This window comes from Scaptodrosophila lebanonensis, unplaced genomic scaffold (genome assembly GCF_003285725.1).
Source record: "Scaptodrosophila lebanonensis strain 11010-0011.00,11010-0021.00 unplaced genomic scaffold, SlebRS2 tig00001412-arrow-pilon, whole genome shotgun sequence".
Classification (NCBI taxonomy): domain Eukaryota; kingdom Metazoa; phylum Arthropoda; class Insecta; order Diptera; family Drosophilidae; genus Scaptodrosophila; species Scaptodrosophila lebanonensis.
In genome coordinates this window covers 7,267,550-7,290,727 of record NW_022060739.1, presented here as the reverse complement: position 1 = coordinate 7,290,727, position 23,178 = coordinate 7,267,550, and the positions used below count along the sequence as shown (strand labels likewise).

The 23,178-nt window shown below is 36.2% G+C and overlaps 3 protein-coding genes across 3 annotated transcripts; all 3 read left to right on the top strand.

The window, feature by feature from the left end:
- Positions 1–1,500: 1,500 nt before the first annotated feature.
- LOC115631782 (putative gustatory receptor 28b) lies at positions 1,501–4,033 on the top strand. The gene is made up of 3 exons (XM_030528617.1): positions 1,501–2,142; positions 2,219–2,776; positions 3,744–4,033. Exons 1-3 carry the CDS (start codon positions 1,501–1,503, stop codon positions 3,867–3,869), a joined length of 1,326 nt encoding a protein of 441 aa, XP_030384477.1. The 3' UTR covers positions 3,870–4,033.
- A 1,472-nt stretch (positions 4,034–5,505) lies between these two features.
- Positions 5,506–8,028, top strand: LOC115631283 (putative gustatory receptor 28a). The gene is made up of 3 exons (XM_030527996.1): positions 5,506–6,129; positions 7,255–7,854; positions 7,918–8,028. Exons 1-3 carry the CDS (start codon positions 5,506–5,508, stop codon positions 8,026–8,028), a joined length of 1,335 nt encoding a protein of 444 aa, XP_030383856.1.
- Positions 8,029–10,842: 2,814 nt separating this feature from the next.
- On the top strand, positions 10,843–22,752 carry LOC115631242 (protein peste). Its single transcript, XM_030527952.1, has 5 exons — positions 10,843–10,992; positions 19,522–19,717; positions 19,974–20,279; positions 21,055–21,574; positions 21,640–22,752. Exons 2-5 carry the CDS (start codon positions 19,574–19,576, stop codon positions 22,362–22,364), a joined length of 1,695 nt encoding a protein of 564 aa, XP_030383812.1. The 5' UTR covers positions 10,843–10,992; positions 19,522–19,573; the 3' UTR covers positions 22,365–22,752.
- Positions 22,753–23,178: the final 426 nt, after the last annotated feature.

Sequence of the window (23,178 nt, the reverse complement as noted above, 5' to 3'; positions counted from 1 at the left end):
TTTCTGCTCAGCATTGTGCTGCTCTTCTGTGCCCTCCTCATGCGCTGCTGGCAGCACTTCAGTGCTCTTAACAAGGCAGGTACATTTTAACCTCTTAATCCGGCTGCAGGTAAACAACAATCGATCTGTGTTATTGCAGCTTCTTCACACTAGTGCTCGCTTGAAATAGAGAAGAGTATGTAAAACACATCAATCGGTTAAATATCTTTTTTTGATAGCTTACTTTATTTATCGAATCCTCTCTCTCAGAGACTTACGATAATTAAGGTTAAATATCTGATAACAATCTATCAAACCATTTGATTCACTTTTATTCGTGCTGTAAATATCTTTCGAATTAACACTACCTGATAATAGCTGATAGCTTTAGTTTAAATAAACAAAATTATTTCAAGAGAGATTAACGCTTTTAGAATTTAAGCCCGAAAGTATCAAAATTGTTGAAAGAAAACTTTTTAAAATACTGAACTGAACACTGTAACTACTTTTTTATTTTAGTTTTGAATTCAGTGGCTGCCAAAATTCATATTCTGATACTCTGAAAAATTATTTGATTATTTATTATTATTATTATTTGACATTTTATCTCCAAAACTCACGATGAGCTTTAATATGCCATTATATTTACCGGATAATACTTGATCAAAAAACATATGCTGGAAATAGTTTAAAAATGGTTTAAAACAAAAATATTTCAACAGAGATTAACGCTTTTAGAATTTAAACCTGACAGTATCAACATTGTTGTAAGAAAACTTTTTAAAATACTGAATTATAACTAATTTTTTATTTTAGTTTTCAATTCAGTGGCTGCTAAAATCCAAATTCTGATACTCTGAAAAATTATAATTCGACATTTTATCTTCAAAACTCATGGTGAGCTTTAATATGCCATTATGTTTGCAAGCAAGCAACGGTTACGGAAAGGTAGAGCTGAAGGGCTTTTGTCGATCTCTAAGCTATTAACATATTATATTGTTAAAACGTAATAAAAGCTACTGAACATTTACTTGTCATTGCAAAAAGGTAGACTGAGAATTCGTAGAAAGAATTGGACTTTCCTCCAGTTAAATAATTCCACCTTCATGTCATCCCATACTCCTAAGATAATTTAAGATCATGAAGCTATTTCCGTCTCTCGTTCATCTGTTTATTGTAGTTTTCTAAAACAGTAATCAATCTTTGATTATTTGCATAAAATTTGGGTATTTATATAGTAAGAAAACAAATACTTGTAGAAAAAGCTAAATTTTTTCAATTTTTTATTTGGTGTAAAAAATATTTTATTTGTATTTATTAAAAAAAGTGTTCAAGTGTAAGGCTCGTTAGGTCTATTAGATCATCATTCTCTGCTATAATTAGCTAGTTTTTCTACTTCGCTATAAATATTCGTATCATGGCCAATACACAATATTTAATTAGGTTAATACACTTGACAAGCGGATCTTAATCGCGACTAAACAAGCAACACTAACCTTTCATAGAAAAATATTAATTGTCATGTGGCTACCGAAGTGTCTGGTTGGCTTAGCGCGTCCGTCCGACGTCTATACGTGCTATCGCCTGACTTTATGGCTAGTCTTTGGACTAGGCATTGTGCCCTATTTGGTGACGACACGGCCGAAAAGTGGTCTACGAGGTTCAATTTTTGGCTTCTTGAACATCCTGATCCGAATGCTCCTCTACACATTCAACTTCATCTATAGTACTATGGATGAGCACACGCTATTGTCCAACTTTTTTATAACCGATGTTTCGAGAATTACGGATGGCTTGCAGAAATTTAATGGCATGTTTGGAGTGCTCGCCGTGCTATTGAGCTCGCTGCTGATGCGGCGGCACTTTCCGCACTTGTTGGAACAGTTTGCTGATCTGGAGAGGGAGGCTTTTCCAAGTGTGGGCATAGGCTTTATCCAGTCGCATGCAGCATGGAAAATCAATAGATTGAATGTACTGCTCTTGGGCCCAACAGTGGTATACGTAACTGTGAGCTTTGCCAAAATTTTCACGCGCAACGAAGTGTCCGTATCTCTGCCAGCGGCCAGCAGCTTCTTTTCAGCCCACTTCCTAGTCTGTGCTGGGGCAATGCTCTTTGGTGGTATAATGGTCAAGCTGTGCATTTATATAACTGCACTGAATGAGGTCGTTTTCGAAGAAACTACTAATTTGTATTTTCACACATTACTCATACGCCCCGTTATACGCTCTTCTCTTGCAGGTGTTGAAGAATCTGGCAAATCAATGGGACTCGCGCAGCATAAAGGCCGTGCAGAAGCAACGGTCCCTGCAATGTCTGGACTCCTTCTCCATGTACACGATTGTAACCAAAGATCCGGCTGAAATAATTCAAGAGTCCATGGAAATTCATCATCTGATTTGCGAGGCTGCTGCCACGGCTAACAAGTACTTCACCTACCAACTATTGACCATCATATCGATTGCTTTCCTCATCATTGTCTTCGATGCCTACTATGTGCTGGAGACCCTTTTGGGCAAATCGAAGCGCGAGAGCAAGTTCAAAACTGTCGAGTTTGTCACGTTCTTCTCTTGCCAAATGATCCTTTATTTGATTGCCATCGTCTCGATTGTGGAGGGCAGCAATCGGGCCATCAAGAAGAGTGAGAAAACTGGTGGCATTGTGCACTCCCTGCTGAACAAAGCCAAGAGTCCCGAGGTCAAGGAGAAGCTACAACAATTCTCCATGCAGATAATGCACCTTAAGATCAATTTCACCGCAGCTGGTCTGTTCAATATTGATCGCACCTTGTACTTTACGGTAAGTGTTGAGTCCTTATAGCAATTGATTACTTAAACCCTTTTATTATTCGATATATCAAATACATTTTTCGATTATTTAAAACAATGCAACTACTTATATTAAGGAGAATATTAAGATATTAAAGAACTAAAATTATAAAGTAGACATAGTTGAGTGAGAAAAGGAATTATTATGAGAACAAATATTAGTAAAAACACGAAAAAGAAGTCAGGAGAGGGCAGAGAAGGAGATTTACTTTCGAATTTGTGGATTCTGTAATATACTGATTGCTGCTTTGAGAATTATTAAAATAGTAGTTAGTTCAGGCTTCAATGACTTCGTTTTTATTGTAACGAATGAAGGTGAAGGATCATTAGTCATTTCAAAAGCCCTAATTAATACAAAATATTGAAATTTTAACAATTAAGTGTTATTTATAACTCCTCAATTCAATTTGCTCTTCTATTAAGATATCTTCAAATTCACAATTGCAAATAAATTTGAATATCTTCATCAATATAAATATAAATACAATAATACAATTTTACAATTTCCGCCAAAAGCGAAAAAACATTGAAAAAACATATAATACAATACAATTTAATACATTTAATAAAATGTAGTACAAAGAATAAAAGGAAACTTGATAAAGGGATCAAATCCTTAAGCTAAACAGGGCTGCATTTTCGATAATTGCTTTTAATCGATTATTAAAAGTTAAAAATGTTTTTAAATTTATATAAACATTTATTTATCAGAGTAAACAGATTTCTTCTATTAGAGAAAGTCCATTTACGAATAATCTTATTATATTTTAAATTGAAATATAACTAGCTTTATATTACATTTGAAAAACGAAACGAATTTAGTCTGAGTAAGGACAAATTATTTGCCTGTCTGACCATGGCCTAAGCCCTAATTGTTCAGTCATCTGGCAACCCTCACAGCTCCAATGTAATGCGTATAATTTATGTATCTGTTTCAGATTAGCGGCGCCCTCACCACATACTTAATTATATTGCTGCAGTTCACATCCAATTCGCCCGGCCACCACTCCAACTGCTGCGAGGCGCATAATTCTACGCATCAGGCGGCGAATCAAACGCTTTAGGCGATTCCGTCAACAAGCTGCTCAGTGGACTGAGTCCTGTGCTGGAGATTGAGGTTAAGGTTGGGGCAGCGCTGCTCTGCGATGCTGCCTGAAATTCTATACGTCCAACTGGGTGCACGTGTATTGTTAGCAAATAGTAATGAGTTTTTTTCGATGTTGTCGCTTTTGAGTGTATTGTCTGGTTATAAATTTATTATTAGCAATAAATTGATAATCGTAAAAATGAAATTACTGGCGGCAGACAAACAAAGCACGAGCCATGGAATGGCGCGTCAAGCCGGAAGTGATAGACAGGCGTTGGCAAGGTTACAGACGAGGGTAAGAATATATGGATGAGCAGGAGGGTAAAGGATATGTACATACAAGTATGTAATTGGTTGTTAATCTTTGATTAGACTCCTTATGTTCTTGTTGATTTGAATATGAACTGACTTCGTAATTAAAATACTGCTAATTAGTCATATGAGAAGTGTTCGGAATTTGAATTAATTTGGACTCGGCTAGTGCTTAATAGCTATTCGATTACAAAACAACCATATTTATATATATTTATTGCATAAATTGGCATTGTTTTATGCGCATTAGCATTGTTTTGTTTTAGGTTCAATTTATAATTAGTGTCGCAGTATAGGTCTACTAATATTTGTAAAGACTATTTATATTTAATTAAATACAAATATGAAACAATTTTTTAATATAAACGACTGGTTTTATAATGTTAATCATCTTAGCCGACTAATCATCAGTGCTGTACGAACACATTTATCTCGCAAGATATAGAAGATAGATAAAGGTCAAGTTTATATTTTTTCGATAATAATATTAAAATACGACTGGTTTTATAATGTTAATCAACTCAGGCGACTAGTCATCTGTTCATGTGTCTGTCTGTATGAACACAATTATCTCGCAAGATATAAAATATAGATAAATGCCAAGTTTATATTTTTTCGATGGATCAATAGCTACTTAGCTGGTATCCCCGACAACTGATTAGTGTTACCAGGAAAACTTTTATTGGCTACACTGTGCTTTAATATATATATTTTTTAACGTTTCTTTTTAAGCCATTGCGTTGTCAAGGACCTCGCGTGTGGGCGTCAAGCTCTTTAGCTCAACTTAAATTGTTTGCTGATTGTGATGAAATGCAAGCAAAAGGCAGTGGCACGGGTACGGGCACTCTCGCAGGATATACAACAGGTGTCAGGTTCGTACTGGACACCCATTGAGAGCTTCAGCTCTGTTAGTAGCCGTACATCACACACTTATCCACGTACCTATTAACTGTATCCTCACAACAATTGCTCACTTAGCGGGAATTGCGAGTCTCGGTGGTTCGGGGGCCACACTTTCGCTGATGACCTTGCCGCGGGCCTTAAGCTTAATTAAATATTTGCTGCTATTGATATTTGTGTATTATGCTGCCACCATTTGCGGCAAGTGTGTGAAGGTGTGTTCGACTGCCGTTTACAACCGTCTCCATTTTATTGCGCCTCAACGATTTTGATATACGAACCAGTCGGCTAGGGGCGTCACTGGAGTCCACTTCCGTTGCCAGTTGCGTGAGAGCACACGAGTCGAGCAGACGTTTTCCGTTTTAACCTTGACCACGAAGCAGCAAAGGAACCCCAGCAGTATGGCTCTCAAGCTGTGGGAACGCATCTCCCAGGCGGATAATGTTTTTCAGTCGTTACGTCCTCTGACCTACATCTCGCTCCTGGGTCTGGCTCCATTTCGTTTGAACTCGGACAAGGAGGTGCATACATCGGTTTTCTCGTTTGTCGCCGGCATTGTCCATTTCCTGTTCTTTGTGCTGTGCTTCGCCATGTCCGTCTGCGAGGGAGACTCGATTATCGGCTATTTCTTTCAAACGAACATCACCAAGCTGGGCGATGGAACTCTCCGGCTGACGGGCATCATAGCCATGTCCACGATCTTTGGCTTTGCATTATTCAAGCGCCAGCGCCTTGTGAACATTATACAGAATAACATTGTTGTGGATGAGATTTTCGTGCGGCTCGGCATGAAGTTGAACTATCGTCGCATCCTACTCTTCAGCTTCCTCATCTCGCTGGGCATGCTGCTCTTCAATGTCGTCTATTTGTGTGTGAGCTATTGCCTCCTGCTCAGTGCCATGATATCGCCCTCATTTGTGACCTTTACCACCTTTGCTTTGCCACACATTAACATCAGCTTCATGGTCTTCAAGTTTCTGTGCACCACGCATTTGGCCAAGAGCCGGTTCGGCATGCTGAACGAGGTAAGTATTACGTGGTATTACGAGTCAAGAAGTTGTGGTTTCTTTTCACAATTTGGAACAGATATGTATTGAGAAATGGGAATGGAATGCTAGAATCAAGCACGATCAATTCTTAATGTCCTGTGTATCTCTGCGTGTATCTGTGTGTGTATGTCTGCAGTACACAGTTAAGCCAAAGCAGCAACAACAACAAAAGCAGCTGCAGGCAAAGCTTGGGCAGAGATAACACTTATCGCTAGTACTAACTGAAGAATTAAACTGTTTACACGCACACATAGGAATGTAAAAAATTCCAAGAATTAGCGGAGTTATGGAAATGACTTATAAAAGATAAGTGGAGGCGTGCATCAGAAAAAACACAAACTAGTCCATCCTAGAGCTTTGGAGAATCTGCATACCAGGTTTGGTTATTATAGCTATTATACTTTCTGGAATTTATGCGTTCATACAGACAGACGTACGGACAGACGAACATTTGTATATTGACTCGTCCTGTCATGCTGATCAGGAATATATACACTATGCGGGGACTGCCCTTCTCTTATGCCCTTTTACCCTTTGAGTACAGGTATAAAAAAGACTAAACGATCCAGAATGTTATTAATGCTAACTGATATTTTGATCAACAGCAACTCTATTTTTCATATAAAGAATAAATGGTATAATGGTCTGCTCTATTCAGACAAAATTTATCTTTGTTAGTGAAGAATACAAAATAAAGTGCAGTCAAGAATATTTATTTATTTATAAGCCGTCTCCTAGCGTTACAAGTATTGGATTACTTTTAAATTATTACGCTAGTCATTACAAATTTAATTATATTGAGCTTATTATTAGGTTATTTTCTTATTATTAATTTTATTTTCAACAATAAACATTTTTATTAATCTTTATAATTATTATAAATATTTTTAATTTTGTCAAATCAGTTTTATTCTTAATTTTATTTTGCCTACTAAACTAAGTGCGTGGTTAATATTAAGTTTTAGGTAATGTTAATTTAGATAATGTTTTTTAAGTCTGCTTGAATCTTAACTCTAAAGTTTCGCTGCTAATTGTTTTTAGTTGATGTAACATATGGATTACAAGTATATTTCTTTATTATATATATCTGCAATTTTGCAGATCTTACAGGATGTGCTCGATGCTCATATTGAACAACGCAGCTCCCTGGAATTATCGCCGATGCATTCGGTGGTCAATGAACGATATGTGCACCGTGTCCGCAGCTTCATCAGCATGCCCATGCAGCGCTATAGTGTCACATCGATTATACGCCAGAATCCGGAATATGCCATAAAGCAGGTCTCCAATATACACAATCTGCTCTGCGATATTTGCCACAAGATCGAGGAGTATTTCACATATCCACTGCTGGCGATTATAGCCATTTCCTTTTTGTTCATCCTTTTCGACGATTTCTATATACTGGAAGTGCTTCTGAATCCAAAGCGGCTGGAAGTGTTTGAGGCGGACGAGTTTTTTGCTTTCTTTCTACAGCAGATGCTGTGGTATGTCGTCATCATATTTCTGATTGTGGAGGCCAGTGGCAGAACGATCAAGGAGAGCAGCCATAGTGCCGCCATAGTGCACAAGATTTTGAATATAACCGATGAGCCAGAGTTGAGGGATCGCCTGTTTCGCCTATCCTTGCAATTATCCCATCGTCGGGTGAACTTCACAGCTGCGGGTCTCTTCCGCTTGGATCGTACGCTTATTTTCACTGTGAGTAGCAAACAATCAATACAACTATATGGCTAAAGAATTAAAAGTGCTCATTCAATACAGATCACTGGCGCTGCAACCTGCTATCTAATTATTCTGATTCAATTCCGCGCGACACACCACATGGAGGAATCTGGCGAGGCTAATACAACACATGATTTTTTTCTAAATTAATTTAGATACAAATATACTTGTATATGTACGTATATATGTATACCATGCCTTCCGGTTGACTGCTTTTTATCATACATACAATAAATAGTAGTGAGAAATGTCAGGCGTTTCGAAATTTTTCTGCAATTCGTCAGCGAAATGCAGATACAATTATAAACAAACTACAAGGAACTAATAAACAAATTTGTATGGGTTTTTAATATAATTTAAAATTTTTTTAGTCCATCTTTTTAATTAAGGTTAGTTAAAGTTAGTATTGGATGCGAGGCCACTTAAGTAGCTGTGGAATAATTGAAATCCAGTCGGCCCTTTTTAGGAAGTCTACATACATTCTTATTCGTATTATAAGCACTTATGTTGGATCATCTTCATAGTTTTGTAAGCTGTCTTCTCATTGAAAACTGACAACAACTTGACATGATAGTCCTTTTTGTTGTAATGTAGAAAACGGTCTTATTTCCCTTTCCAGCCAGACGTTTTATAATCACTTTTTTTAAACTATTTTAAGAATATAGTATTTGTCCTTTTGGCTTGTTTTTCAGTTGCATTCGAAATGGTTGTCTCGATATAAGGATTCTTTTTACTGTACACGTATGTTTCATCGTCACATCTCATATCTGCAGTTCTAAGTTCTTTGAGAAAACAATGGGTGACTAATAGTCACTGACTATAAAGACAGCAATTATTATAAATTACATTTTAAAAGTTTCTACCCAGCTCAAGCGCACAATGCCTGGCCTTGCCCTCATGCGATTAGGGAAGCAAATTTCATAATGTTTTCGTCCTGATTGTTGATTACATTATCTTTTTATTAAAATTGGTATGTATTTCACAAATATCTGAGAAGCTTTATCAATTCTTTTGTACCAGAAAGTTTTTCGAAATTCAAACGTAATGCAATATTCTGCCTAATTTTAAAAAAACATTCTGATAATGTAGATAGTTTCACATAAACTAGGCCATGCTCAATTAGACCCACTTTAAAATTAATTAGGGTCGAAATAGATGAGCTGAAAAGCTTAAAATTTTAAAATAGAGTAATTATATCAAGAGAGGAAGAATTTCTTCACACTCTGTTACTGAAATCAATTAGAGAAATACTCTTATTTTGCACAACACGATCAATTTAAAGTTTTGAGCTTTGAATGTTATTCTTGAGCGAACATAAAAGCGTGAAAAGTTGCCATTTGAGGTTCCAAACTACTGTTACTGTTATTTGCATAAACATAATAGTCTTTATTGCCACATCTGGCAGCTCAGCCATGCTCTGACAACGCCATTGTTATGAGGTGCGTGGGAGACGTTCGTACACCTGCTATCGATTTCGTGCGTGCATTGTTCAACACTGATCCGAGAGACAGTAACGTATTCGATTTGAAACGCAAACAGACTAAGTGCTCCAATTTCCGCGACCCAATTACGAATGCAACATAATCTGCTAACGTTCAGTTGTAGGCGTCAGTATTACCACCACTAATCCATACACACACACACACACACACACGCACGCACACACACACAAATGGAACACACTCATAATCCAATAAGCCGCATGGGCACGAAAACTAGAAGCATTTTCGCCTCAGTGCAACGACATTTTATTGTTTTATTGCCTCAGCCACTGCGCCGTGGGTGGTGATTTGGACGATAAGTTCTACTAAATATTTATTGTACGCTTCAAATGTGTTTGCGATGTGCAAAAAATTGACGCTATTTATATCAGATATTTACATACATACTATGTACTATATAGTTGTATGGTTAGGTATTATTGTCATTTGTTTGGCTACACCGCTGCGTTTGATTGTTCCAAATGCTCGCGCAACTTGTTAACCACTTCGATTAGCTGTCTTGATAAGCCGACAAGCGCTAAATCGTTATCAGCAGCGCCTTTTTATTATTTTTTTATTTATTATTTTGTTTAAATACGAGTATAAGTGCAAGTACATCCATATGCACCTTTAAAATGTGAAATGCAATCGCGATGAATGTTACATACTTAGCATAAATAAATCAGTTTTTGCACGCCATCGTGTCGTCGCGCTGCTGATAATAAGTACATATGTAAGTGCTTTGTAACAAGTGATCCAGATTGTCAGTCCGTCAGTCAGACAGTCAGTCAGTTACAAGAGCAACAACAACAACAACAACAAGAAAGTAGTGGCGTCAATTGCAAATGTGTTGTGTGTTTAATCAGTTTTGTTTAAGATTTAAACTGCGCTCTGTCTGACATACATATACATGCAAATACAAATACAAACACAAACACATGCATGTGTGTGTGTAAGGCATTGCACAGTTTTGGAAGCACTGCTCGGCCATATCACAAGCATTTAGTTTAATTCAAATTTCAATGACAATCATCATCATTTGGAGTCTCTCTGTGTGGGTGTGGGTGTCTCTCTCTCCCTCTCTTCTTTATACACACTTTACCGCAAAAACACACAAAATTAAAGCGCAAATTAATGCAAACAAACACAGACACACACACACACACACACTCACACAGAGGCAGACACAAGCTTATTGTGGCATTTTCATATTCAGATTTTCCGCCCGCTCGTCTTACATTCCATAACTAAAATATGTGTGTATACATACATGTACAAGTACATCCATATATGTATATGTACATATGTGTATGTATGTGCATATGTGTATATATGTACATATATGTATGAATGTAGTAAGAACAAACGCCGTAGCGTCAGCCGGCAGACAGGCATCGGCAAAGGCAGCAGCGGCGGCGGCTGCTCATTCAGCCAGCCAGTCCGCTCGTCACAGTCGTAATCGAGCTTTGGCGAGTAACGGTACACACGCAAATTATTTTGCTCGTTGCGCGTACAACGGGAATTTCAGAAAAGTGTCGCGTTACGGATTTTGTAGAGAAGGCTACGCCTTATTATCCAATCAGTGCATATATCCTGATCTCACAGGAGTAGCATACAATAATAAAGCCAGTCTGTGAGTTCAGAGAAGAAATCGTTTGTAATTCAAGCAGTTATCTTTCAATTGAAAAATCATAAGCAATAATAGGAATTCTAACTCAATAAAATACTTTAAAATTAAATGCAGTGAAACAAAGAAAATTTGCTAAAAGTGCTTACAATTTGTGTGAAATTTATATAGATTTTCGAGTTAATAATATGCACCTATTTAATGCGATATAAGAAATACGAGTCAATAATTTTACAAACTTTTTGAACAATTCTCCAAACATAGCCAAACTCATTACTTATGTCAATTAGCTGACATAATACAACCTTTATTCACAAATAAATCCCCCAAACTTCAAATTCAGTTGCACGAGTTTTTAAATCTCCTTATTTCTTTATACTACACAAGTACATGGCAAGAAATACGCTCAGCTAAAACCGCAAAAACTGATTTCTCTTTTGCAAAAATAAAGCAGAAAATGTGCTTTTAATTGAAAACTTTAGCTTCTGCCTGCTCGATCAAACAAATCAAGCAACAACTGAAAAAAATTATAGTTGAAAATATTCCCCATTTCGGCTGAGATATTCAAACCATTTCTTCGACTGCAAATATTCAAAATGAAAGCTTTACAAAAAATGGCAAATAATAAAATTTAAATATTTCCAACAAAAGCGTTACACAAAAGTGTTCAATTAAAGAAAAATACGAATTCTTTATTTACGTTTATTTGTCAGCTTTTCTGCAAAACAGTTTTGTAAAATTGTGTGTGTCTTTTGTTGTAATCTTTACTGACAAATAGTTTTTTAAAGCTGTGAATGAAAAAAACTTGTAAACATATATCTTGATACTTTCTATACTCAATAATTAAACAAAGTCCTCCAAAACTTCATAAAATATTTAAAAAACTGTTCATTCTTTATATTTATTTTTTCCATTTTTAAACTGAAAATATAGTCTGTAAATACTTTTTATAAATGCAAAAGTTTGAACATCACAATTTGTTAAAGCTTTACTTTGCAACGCTTAGCTAACTAATTTAATTGTACAATTTATTAATTTAATAATTTAAAATTCTTCGGTTCATCGAGCAGAACAAATATGATTAGCTGCAGTTTTTTTGACAAATATGTTTTAGTTTCATTTAATTGCTGTCTTGTTCTGAAGTGTGTAACTAATATTCTCAGGTTTTCATTTCTTTACTCTTCTTAGAGCGAACACCATATTATTTGTTTTGCTAATCAGGCAACCAGTCACAATATTTTTCATATGGAATGCCCGTATTAAGTGCACGCATTCAATATACAATTCTTAATCGCAAGCAGACTTATGTATTAAGATTACAAGAGCTGTTGTTGTTGGTGGAATAAAAAATAAATTGGTTAATCGATCGATTGGCAGTCTCGACGCCGCTTGTTTGTGTTTCCTACATTTGTACGCCTTAAAACAAACAATAACAGTAGCCATGCGTGCACAATCTATTGGCATTCATAAACACAAACATACGAGTATGTACATATCTATATCGGGTGTATACCTACATGGATTATGTTTACTTAAAACAATCGAAAAAAGAGGCCCGCTCGCCTTGCAGTTGGATGCCATTGTAACTTGATAGGCAATCTCACCCACCCACACAGCTCAGTCTATTAGCACGATTTGATTTTTATTCCATAAGAGCATAAAATTAATATGCCTTGAAGCTTGATGGAATAGAGCAACAGGTTTTTAGTATTCGTCCCTTTCAATCTCTTGGCTCTATTGTTGTTGTAGTTGTTGTTGTTGTTGTTGTTGTTGTTGATGGCTTCATACTCTCAACAGCTTCTAAATAATTATATGTTATGTCAAGTGACTTCCAAGCTCGCAGTTATTGTCAATTTATGCGAAACAATTCATTTCAACAACTCGAAATTCCAATTGTTCTCACTGTGGATGTTTACACATGAGCTCGTCGTCAATGCATTTACAAGTAGAATAGAATACCTATTCGAATAACTTAATTGTTAAGAAGTAGTTTCTTACTTCTCATCTTAGTAATTGGATTTGCGTGTAGCTGCATTGTCAGACGATTTATAAATATCGCCATCGACACTATTGAACGGTAATAAGGGGCGTATACTTGTTATGCGGCTCTAAAATTGCACGTTCAATATTGTCAATTGCTGAAGCACGTATGACAATAAAATCATTAATAAATTGATAATTCAACATACTAATTTACGAGTAAATAATTGAAAACGATGACTGCCTCAACAATCAAATATTACAGCATCGTATAATGCCCATTTTCTAGTGCTGATGCATCGATGTTATTTGAATAACAATTACCGGTTCAACTACTATTAAAGCAGGAAATTAATTACAAGTTGATATTTATTTGAGAATTGGCCATTACCCAGCTGTTGACGTACCTTCAGAGACTTAATCACAAGGCAATACTCTATTAAAAAATTATATGCCACATATAATGCTTAGGTAGGAGGGCTTAGCTCCGCCTTTTTAATCAGATTATTAAAATTGTGCTAGCAGCCTGGCTGGTCTGTTTTGATGAGTTTGTGGGATAGTGAATAGGTTTGTTGTTCAAAGCTGCAGCCATTCTGGACCCAAATCTGGACCCCATACCTCTTTCCAAATCTGGACTCCATACTCCATACCTCCAGATTGATAATTGAGGTCTTTTGCAAGGCAGGATGAACCTAGACGTTAACACTTTTTATATTTAATGGCCAACTAATAGCCAACTGCTTACTTTTTTCTGTGCCGACCAGACAAGCTGACGATTGAAAACAAGAAAGAGTTGTAAAAGAAAATTTATAAGCGCATATCTAATAATGAAGCCGACACGTTGAGGTGAATTTTATTTGCTTTCCTGTTATATTTAGATTCACAACACAAAAGATGTCCTTCAAAACGGCCATCAAAATGGTGGTGTGAGCTTTTTGAATGGCTTCGATGTTATTATAGTGCTTTCCTTTCAGGGGTGCATAAATACAATTCGACGAAAGGGGAATAAATCAGGTGCATCTGGGAAGTGGTTGATTTTAAAATTGAGATTTTTTTTATCACAAAAATAAATACATATTGATAGTTGAAAGTCAAGTTGTGCGGAACTAAGCCAGAACACACATTTCTCAGACCCAATTTTTCTGTTCAAATGCCTAACATTGTTGATTAATGGTATTCAAATTTAATATATCCAAATTAAATTTCAATACCATTAATTTCACCCAAGATTATGGCTGATTTTTGACAAAATCCGTTCACTTTTTTGACTTTTTTTTAAAGTAATCACGAGTTCTGCATTGCATCTTATAATTTTTCAAGAATCGACCATTTTGTATCCCTTAAGGAACTTATTAGAAATCATGCGACAGAAATTTAAGCAAAACTTTAAATTCCTTTCAAGTCAACCCTTAAAAGTTTTATTCGCTTGGATCTAAGCTTTCATTAAATAAACTGTTTTTTCTAAAACTGCGCATAACGAGGCGTCAAAAAATCTCAAGCCCAAGATACTGCGGTTGCTCATCGCCCTGTTTGCGGTTAATTGATATTGTCATAGCACCTTCACAGTGTAACAAAGGCCTTCGTAATCGTCTCTAATATGTCTGAAAAATTGCAGTGTGTTATTTAATAGCAGCCATATGTAACAAATAAATACGTACGAGTACGAAAAATGTATGGATATAGAGAGTAAATGTATAGTATATACTTAGTAGTATCAGCTTTCCTGAACATTCGCTGGAGACCTCAAAACAGTCGATGTCATCTCTTAGTAAGTTATGTACGTAATGTAATGTAGACCGTAGTCAAAGTCCCTTTAAATTGTTGATAATAGGCAGGCAAGTTCAATTGGCTTGCACCCATCACAACAACTGCGATAACGATAAATAACCAGACGCGTCATTGCGTTTTTTTTTTTTTTTGTTCCCAAAGCACTTCGAATATATCTGAGTATAGCATTTATTTAGTATGCTTGTATATAGTGTGTGCAAGTCTTTTGCATCGAAACGACTATAGTTTAGTGCACAGAAGAATATTTATTTAGTTCTGGAAACGTGTAAAAGAATTAGTTTTGCAAACATAACATTTTCTTACAAATAGTGAACTACTTATGTTCACAAATCCAAAGTTAAAGATTAGAAATTACTATTTCATGATTTAAATAATTATACAAGTAATATTCTACTTAAATAAAATGAGGAGGCTAGCTTGATTTTGTTACCCTAACTTTTAAATAAAATGATGGGGCTAGCTTGAATTTGTTACCCGAACTCTTAATCAAGTATATATTAAAAATTGTATATGTATTTGTAGTCTCCCACACGGAAAGAAAAGTAGAAATGATTTCAGAAATTAGTAAACAAAATGTGAAGTTCAGTTAACTTTTCATCTTTTAACATAATTTTGTAGAGTAGCAAGCTCTTAGTCAAATATAAATAAATAAATAAAAATAAATAATATTTAAAACGAAAAAAACAAAAAATGAATTAAAAGATGTTGTAGTAAACCTTCTACTTATCCCCCTATTCTTCCTCTAAGGTGGGGTTTTTAAAGCGAGCTTACAACAATTAATGTATTTTTTGCCAGCTTGATCTACAGCTTTCTCCGTTTTCTGATCCTCTTTTCTATAAATTTGTTCCTTTTCTACATTTTTGTTATTGTTATTGTTATTTGTCAGATACAACTTATAATTACTATTTTTCCGTAGGCTCAAAGTCTGGTTGATTTTTGGGCCCTTTCTATTATTATCTGAAGAGCCATAAAACTATGAGTAAGAAGTCTCAACAACTTATCAAAAAACTAAACACTTTCGCTAACTAGCCGCCTTAATACATTTTGTAATCATTTATTTACTTAGTTTGTTTATTTTCTTACTTTGTTGCACTTTAAATTATTTGTTTTACTATCATTTATGAGTGCTTTTTCGTTCTCGATCTTGCATTGTCGACCACTTGTACTTACTTTCTGGGAATGAGCTACTTTCGTTTTCATTCTTCAGGCACGTTCGCTTACTTTCTTCTTTCTTTTCAAAAGCAGTTACTGTCTTACAAATTGCGACTATTTTGCTCTTTCTCTGTTAACCTCCATGACTCCATCGGCTTCTGCTGCTCGCTGCTATTGCCCCCTTTTGGGGACTGGCCAACTGTCCTTTGTCATACCTTATATATAAACACATACTCTTATTTACTCGAATAAAGTGATAAGACTGTAATAAAAGGACGAGGGCATCAGCAGTCGGTACGAAAGTCAGATTCTTAATTAAATAATCATATTATACGTGTCTGCTCTCATTTATTTTTATTCTCTCCCTCTGTTAACAATGAAAGCGAGCTTCTCTGCGATGAATAAAATAATTTTGTTTCGCAAAAATGTCATGGAACATTGAAAAAATAAAGCTTAATTGAAACCAATTAGTGTTATGTGAATATCTTTCATTATTATTTGTTCACTAGTGTATAAAATGCTCTTGATTGCAATTAAAAGCTCTGACTAACGCTGGAATTTAGTATATTTTTAGTAAATGCCAAAGTCCAACTTGTCTCTCAAATATATGCAAATTTCTGTGAATGAGAAAAACAATACAAATATTCGTTCTTTAATAATTAGGCAGCTAAAGCTTACATGACATCCGATGAACGAATCAAACTGTTCTGCTAAAAATTAATTTAAAGAATTAACTACTTTCTAAATTATTATAAATTTTATATATAAGTATGAGTGTAGAGAAATCCTCGCAAAAATTTCAGAGTCTATAGCAGACAAACTAACAAAAGAGTAAGCCCATATAAAAACTTATTCAAGGAAACCTCACACAAAGCTTAGGGTTTATAGTAAGCATACTTTCGAGGCGTTCATATAGTCAAACAGACAAATGATTGAAGGCATGTCATAACCTCTGCTCAGCGTCTTCCAACTTTAAGATCACCTGCCACCACTATTCTTAGAACGTTCACCTATTTGGCATTCGAACTTAAAAATCGGCCGCAATAATAGCAACAGTGATCGAATGACGGAGCGTCTCTTTGTGTTGCCGGCAAATGCCGCCAATTCTCATGCCCATGTTGCCGGCACACGAGACACGGCAATTCATCATCAAAAGAGACAAAGCTCATATCAATTTAATAAACATTTTTGAAACGCCAATCTATACGCAACAACAGGCATGTCGTTTAGTGTATGTGTGGGGACATACAAGTATAGCACTTGTATTCATAAATAAAGCACGAAGAAGTGTCAAAGACCCACACTGTCGTGGCACAGCTCATGTGGGGTCAATTGATAGACTCAATTATGCTATATATCACTGCGATATGTTATAGTATATAGCGTGCGCTCACAGACTCTTTTGTACCGACATTTTTGCACTCACAAATAGATGGACACGCGATCACTAGAAATTGTTTTAAATACAAGTAATTGTTTCGGGGCACTCCGTCTCCACTGTGTAGAACCTAGTAGGTGTGTTTAAAATACATTTTAAATACTTTTCCTCATTGCTGGCTATCGCTCCTATCTGCTCTTCACGGGTCTCTTCACCTAGACCAAGTTAAGCGACATATCAAGTTCAAAGTACGGTTATCAATCAGCGATTGATGGGCAGCGTTACAGCCGTATCAGCCCTTGAACTCTATATGAATTTATTATCATAAGGCTGAGCAATTTTAAGCCGAACTACATAACACTGCTGTGAGAATATTAGCTCAAAGAGTGGGCGTGGCTGTATAATATAAGTCGTTTGTATCAGATACACAGATAACATATAGTTTGCTTGCATGTGCGCTAATTGAGAGTGTTATATGGAGTGTTATAATAATCACCGATATGGCTTAGTTTCAATTAGCCTACATGAGTATTGAAAACAATTAAAAGTCACGTTTTCCTATATGCATATAACTATCCACATAGTACACGCGATATGTCTGTATGTGTTTGCTTGAATTTTATTGTATGAGACATACTTCCAATTTGTATTTGTAAGTAGTATGTAAATGTTTATTGATAAGCCGTACAACAAATTTTTTTACCTGCCTATTGCCGTTCAATAAAGCGTCGACCGTTTATTGATGCTGAAAGCAATTATGATCTAGTTGATACAATCGTTCGTTCCTATGAAATAGATGGGTCATGTTCAATGATATCATCGAAAAGTTTGATAATATTGATGCATCTGGCATTAGGTAGCATTTACATCGCGTTTCCTTCCGCACGCTGCATTTGAATACCAATCTCTTTTTATATTACAAGACTTCAACTTCCTTAATGGTCCCTCTGCAATGAGCCCAAGAACCAAATTACTGGCCACATTTTTTCTCCAGTTTTGTTTTATTCTCTCTCTCTCTCTTTCTCTCTCTCTCGCCTCCCCTTACTGCCTGCCTCTAATTACGCATATCGTTGTCTGATTAATGAGCTGTGCTAAAAATATAATAAATTTTATACAATTTGATTCTGTTTTGAAATTGTTATTTTTCTGTTATGTTTTCTTAATTATCTTTTTCATAATTTGAAATGGTTTTAATTACCGCAGACTACTACTACATGATGATTAAATATAAAATAATTGAATTATATAATTAAAAAAGTTACGATTTATTTCAAGCGAAATAGTTGTTGTTTTATTTAGTTATGTCATAGTCCAGCACACAAAAATGTCATGATAATACATTTTAAATAAAAACTTATTGGAGAAAGGAAACTTAGCATTAATTAAAAGCTTAAAATAATAAAACTAAAAATAAATTGAAATATAAAAAGAGAAATCTCTAGTCCAGCAAGTTATGTGGTCAGTGGTTGGAGATTCTGGAGATAGCCGGAAAGATAAGGATATAGATGATGGCATCAGAATTTAAGCATTTAATAAACTCTTAAGAATATTATTTTATTTTTAAAATTCGTGGAGTAGTCCAGTATGTGTCATTATTGGATTATTAAACATTATTAATGAAGAAACCGTTTATTTTACATCAAAATTCTGTGCAAAATCCGAATCGGAAAATGGAAAAATTGCTTAAATTGGACAACAAATTGCTGCCCAGCGACTTTTAGCAATTTCCAAACTTAAGGAGTTAGATAAGGAGCACTATTCGAAAGGCATCAACATTTTGAGAGAGCGTTGAAATGAGAAAGTAACGGGAGTAATCAATTGATTAATTGAATTAAATTGTTTTTTCTTTTTTTAATTATACTGTTATGTTTATAACTTAAATTAAACTCATAGTAAAATACAACTACAACTTAAGCTAGGTGTTTAGTCTTAATTACAAAACAACATTTATAATTTATATAAATCTGTTGGTTAAATTGTTTGCAAACGAAATTATATTTTGAGCCTAAAAATATGCAATACATTTTAAATCTAAATATGTGTGGGTGTCATGTGAAATTTGTTATCTGAATTGATCAAGAAAATGAATTTATTGCTGCGAATTGAAAAGTAACTCAATTATGTTACTAATTATAGCTGCGTAATAAGGCCCTAAGCTGCATCATACGGTTTCCATTACAACGTATGATTAAATGAATAATACACATAACAGTTTCTACTTTCATCTCTCATCATAGATAGCCAACAGCCATAATATACTCACTCCCTCATCGTACAGAGCCAATAATAATGCCCACACAGCAGAACAACAAATTATGGCGTCAGCGCAACAATCGAAAATTAATTATAGGCATATTTGGCTTTTGCCTCAGCCTATTTGGCATACTGTGCGGCATGTTCTGGGAGGACATATTCAATTGGATCATGCAAAAGGTAATTCAAATTTATTAAGCCTTGCACGTGCACATTGTGGCATGGCAACAGTTGTTAGGCCTCAGGCCTCAGCTGCATTGCACTTGCACCATTGTTGCAGGGAGGGAGGCGTGCGGCATTTGGATTTGTAATTAAACTAATGCCACAAAAGACGCCGCCATCGCCCTCTTCAATTGTGGGCACAATCTGCTGTCAAGGTTTGAACACTTGGGTGCTTAGCCGAGAGTTTTCAATTAAAGTTCGTTAATTTTCACAGGAAATGACGCTGCGACCGGACTCACACGTCTTTGAGAACTGGAAGACGCCGCCCCTAGAGCTTAAGCTCGATATTTATTTATACAATTGGACGAACGCCGAGGATTTTGGAAATGAGACCAGCAAACCCATACTGGAGCAGTTGGGCCCTTATCGTTTCATCGAGAACCCAGATAAGGTCAACATTAGTTGGCATCCAGCCAATGCCTCAGTCACTTATCGCAAGCGTAGCTTCTTCTACTTTGATGAGGCGGGCAGTGTGGGATCTCTGGATGATCAGATTGTAACGCTCAATGCTGTGGCTTTGGTGAGTAATGTACATACTTATTTTGAAAGCCCAAGGTCGGGTACAACTTTCAAATTTATTATAAATAGAATTTATTATATCATAAATATTAATCATGAGAAAGAACTAACAAGCTTTTCCTAACTAACTAACGAGCCTTTCCGTCACACACTCAGAAATAATATTATTTTTAGAATAAAATAAATGAGAAAGAAACTATTTTAGAAAAAATAAAGGCAAAGTTATTTGTTCTTCAATCAGAAAGAATATTTTTAGAAAAAAATAAATTAGAAAGAAACTATTTTAGAAAAAATAAAGGCAAAGTTATTTGTTCTTCATTTATAAGTTAGACATTTTTATGAAATTCAAGATGAGTTTTATATTATATGGAGATGTCAACTAGAAAATACAGATTGTCTCAAAATTTTAATTACAAATCAAAATTATTTTGATTTTTTCAATATCACAAGTCTCAATTATTTAAATAAAAATAAAATACGTATGCAAACTTAATTAATGCAGCTTTGTAATTTCTCTCATCATGCTGTTTAAGAATGTATATGCTTTATATGGTCGGAGAAGTTTCCTTCTTGCTTCTTGCTTTGATAAGATCATTTATTTCGTCTGCTGATCATGTAGTCTCGTAGTAAAGTGGAACCATTAATTATTTCGATTGTTGATGAGTTATACAACATCTATAATATACAGCGTACTACTTACAATTGTGTAAATTCCAGCTAGAGCTTAATTTTTATTTTTCCCGATTTGTTATTAATAATCCCATAACCTTTTCCAGTCCGCAGCTGCCAAGGCCAAGCAATGGAACTCAGTGCGTCGGGGCATGGTGAATGTGGGCCTCCAGCTATATGGCCAGGAAATATATGTGATAAAATCCGTCGATGAGTTGCTCTTCACGGGCTACAATGATGCTATGATCGACATGGCGCGTGCCATGCCCATTTTTGGGGATGAAGTGCAGGTGCCTTTCGATAAGTTCGGTTGGTTCTATACGCGAAATGGCAGCGCAGATTTGACGGGCGTCTTCAATGTCTATACGGGTGCGGATGAGTTCGCCAAGCTGGGTCAGATGCATACGTGGAACTATAAGGAGCATACGGGCTTCTTCGACTCCTATTGTGGCATGACGAATGGCTCGGCCGGAGAGTTTCAGCCTCAAAACCTGCAAGTGGGTGGCAGTGTGGGACTCTTCACGCCCGATATGTGTCGCACGGTGCCTTTGGACTATGTGGAAACGCTGGAAATAGAGGGTGTGCAAGGCTATAAATATGCCGGTGGACCACGATCGGTGGATAATGGTACGCATTGAAATCACTTCGATCTCTTCTCACAACTTTTGAACATACTCCTATGTCACCTATAGGTACGGAATATCCTGAAAATCTGTGCTTTTGCGGCGGCGAGTGCGTGCCTTCGGGTGTAATGAACATTACGTCGTGCCGCTTTGATTCGCCCGTATTTATGTCGTATCCGCATTTTTACAATGCCGATCAATACTATTTGGATCAGGTGGAGGGTTTGTCGCCCAATCAGCGTGATCACGAATTCTACATGGTGCTGGAACCACGCACGGGCATCGCACTGGAGGTGGCGGCACGGTTTCAGGTGAACATGCTTGTCGATCCCATCGACGGGCTCAGCATGTATGAGAACATTCCGCGCACATTCTTTCCGCTCATTTGGTTCGAGCAGAAGGTGCGCATTACGCCGGAACTGGCGGATCAACTGAAGCTGCTGCCGATGATGTTGCTGGCCGGCCAAATCTTTGCCGGCTTCTGCTTTGCCATCGGCCTCATTTTGATGTGCTGGACACCGGTGCAGCAGTTGTGGTGCAAGAGCCGGCGATACGATCTGAAAACTCAGCGCAAGAGCAATGGACAGTACAAGAGTCGTTCGCAATTCTCCAGCGCCGAGGAACTAAAGTCCAAGGCCTCGACGCTGGTGTGTGAGAAGAGCGCCTGCGGTACACCGGACAACTCCCCACTACTGACGGGTAATCGGAAGGCACAGATAGTGCCAAAATCGCAAACCGATGAGAGTGTGGCCACAGTCTCGACGGCAATAAGCGAGGACATGAAGCAGGACTAACAGTCGGCCAGTCTCCTGCCATTAGTTGTTAAATAAGCGTTGAGTGCCGTCCTAGTTAGCCATCTCGGACACCATTGCCTTGACTTAGTCTTAGACAACCAGTGCCTAGTTAAATGTAGTCCTAGTTTATGTTTATTGCATACAGCTCCCAGTACCATATGCGAGTACTTTGTGTATTTCAGTGCCAAAGATTTATAAGTTAGGGGTGCAACTGCGTATACAATGTATTTTACGAATACTCTCTTCACACACCAGCAGATTTTATTTTAGTTATGTGAATTGTTGACCAGAGATTTAATGAATGTGTATTTTCTATAAGCTGTTTAAGGAACATACATATTTGTATGGAATAAACAAACAAAAATCGAAATAAACATTTTATAAAAAAGTTGAGTGTTTCATATAACTGGAAAGTGCCCAAAAAACGAGTTAAGTCAAAAAAACTGGCTTTTATTAACAAATTAAATGGAGTTGCAATGTACTCTAGAGTGGCTCTCAAACCGTGTTTCTGAATAGTGACTCTAAAACCGTTACTCTTAAACTGAGAAAGCCTGCGTGATAAATGAAGCATTGCACTTTTAAAGAGACATACATATTTGTATGCAATAGATTAAATAATAACTTGAGAAAGAAGTAAAGTTTTTCATTTAAAGAAGACCTGCATCGTTCTTTTATTGTAAGTTCCCTTTGCAATTCAATTAAATATAATTCTAAGGCATTGATTCTAGAGTGGCCTTCAAACAGCGTTTCAAGCAGTGAACGTAAAACATTTCATTGTATAAAATGACTTTTGTAGTGGCTTTTATATATTAAA

Excerpts from the sequence above, each read along its gene's own strand:
- LOC115631782 (XM_030528617.1), top strand. The coding sequence starts at position 1,501 with ATGTGGCTACCGAAGTGTCTGGTTGGCTTAGCGCGTCCGTCCGACGTC. Across the intron at positions 2,143-2,218 it reads ATATAACTGCACTGAATGAG|GTGTTGAAGAATCTGGCAAA; the intron begins GTCGTTTTCGAA and ends CTTCTCTTGCAG. Across the intron at positions 2,777-3,743 it reads ATCGCACCTTGTACTTTACG|ATTAGCGGCGCCCTCACCAC; the intron begins GTAAGTGTTGAG and ends TATCTGTTTCAG.
- LOC115631283 (XM_030527996.1), top strand. The coding sequence starts at position 5,506 with ATGGCTCTCAAGCTGTGGGAACGCATCTCCCAGGCGGATAATGTTTTT. Across the intron at positions 6,130-7,254 it reads GGTTCGGCATGCTGAACGAG|ATCTTACAGGATGTGCTCGA; the intron begins GTAAGTATTACG and ends GCAATTTTGCAG. Across the intron at positions 7,855-7,917 it reads ATCGTACGCTTATTTTCACT|ATCACTGGCGCTGCAACCTG; the intron begins GTGAGTAGCAAA and ends CATTCAATACAG.
- LOC115631242 (XM_030527952.1), top strand. The coding sequence starts at position 19,574 with ATGCCCACACAGCAGAACAACAAATTATGGCGTCAGCGCAACAATCGA. Across the intron at positions 19,718-19,973 it reads TCAATTGGATCATGCAAAAG|GAAATGACGCTGCGACCGGA; the intron begins GTAATTCAAATT and ends TAATTTTCACAG. Across the intron at positions 20,280-21,054 it reads CGCTCAATGCTGTGGCTTTG|TCCGCAGCTGCCAAGGCCAA; the intron begins GTGAGTAATGTA and ends AACCTTTTCCAG.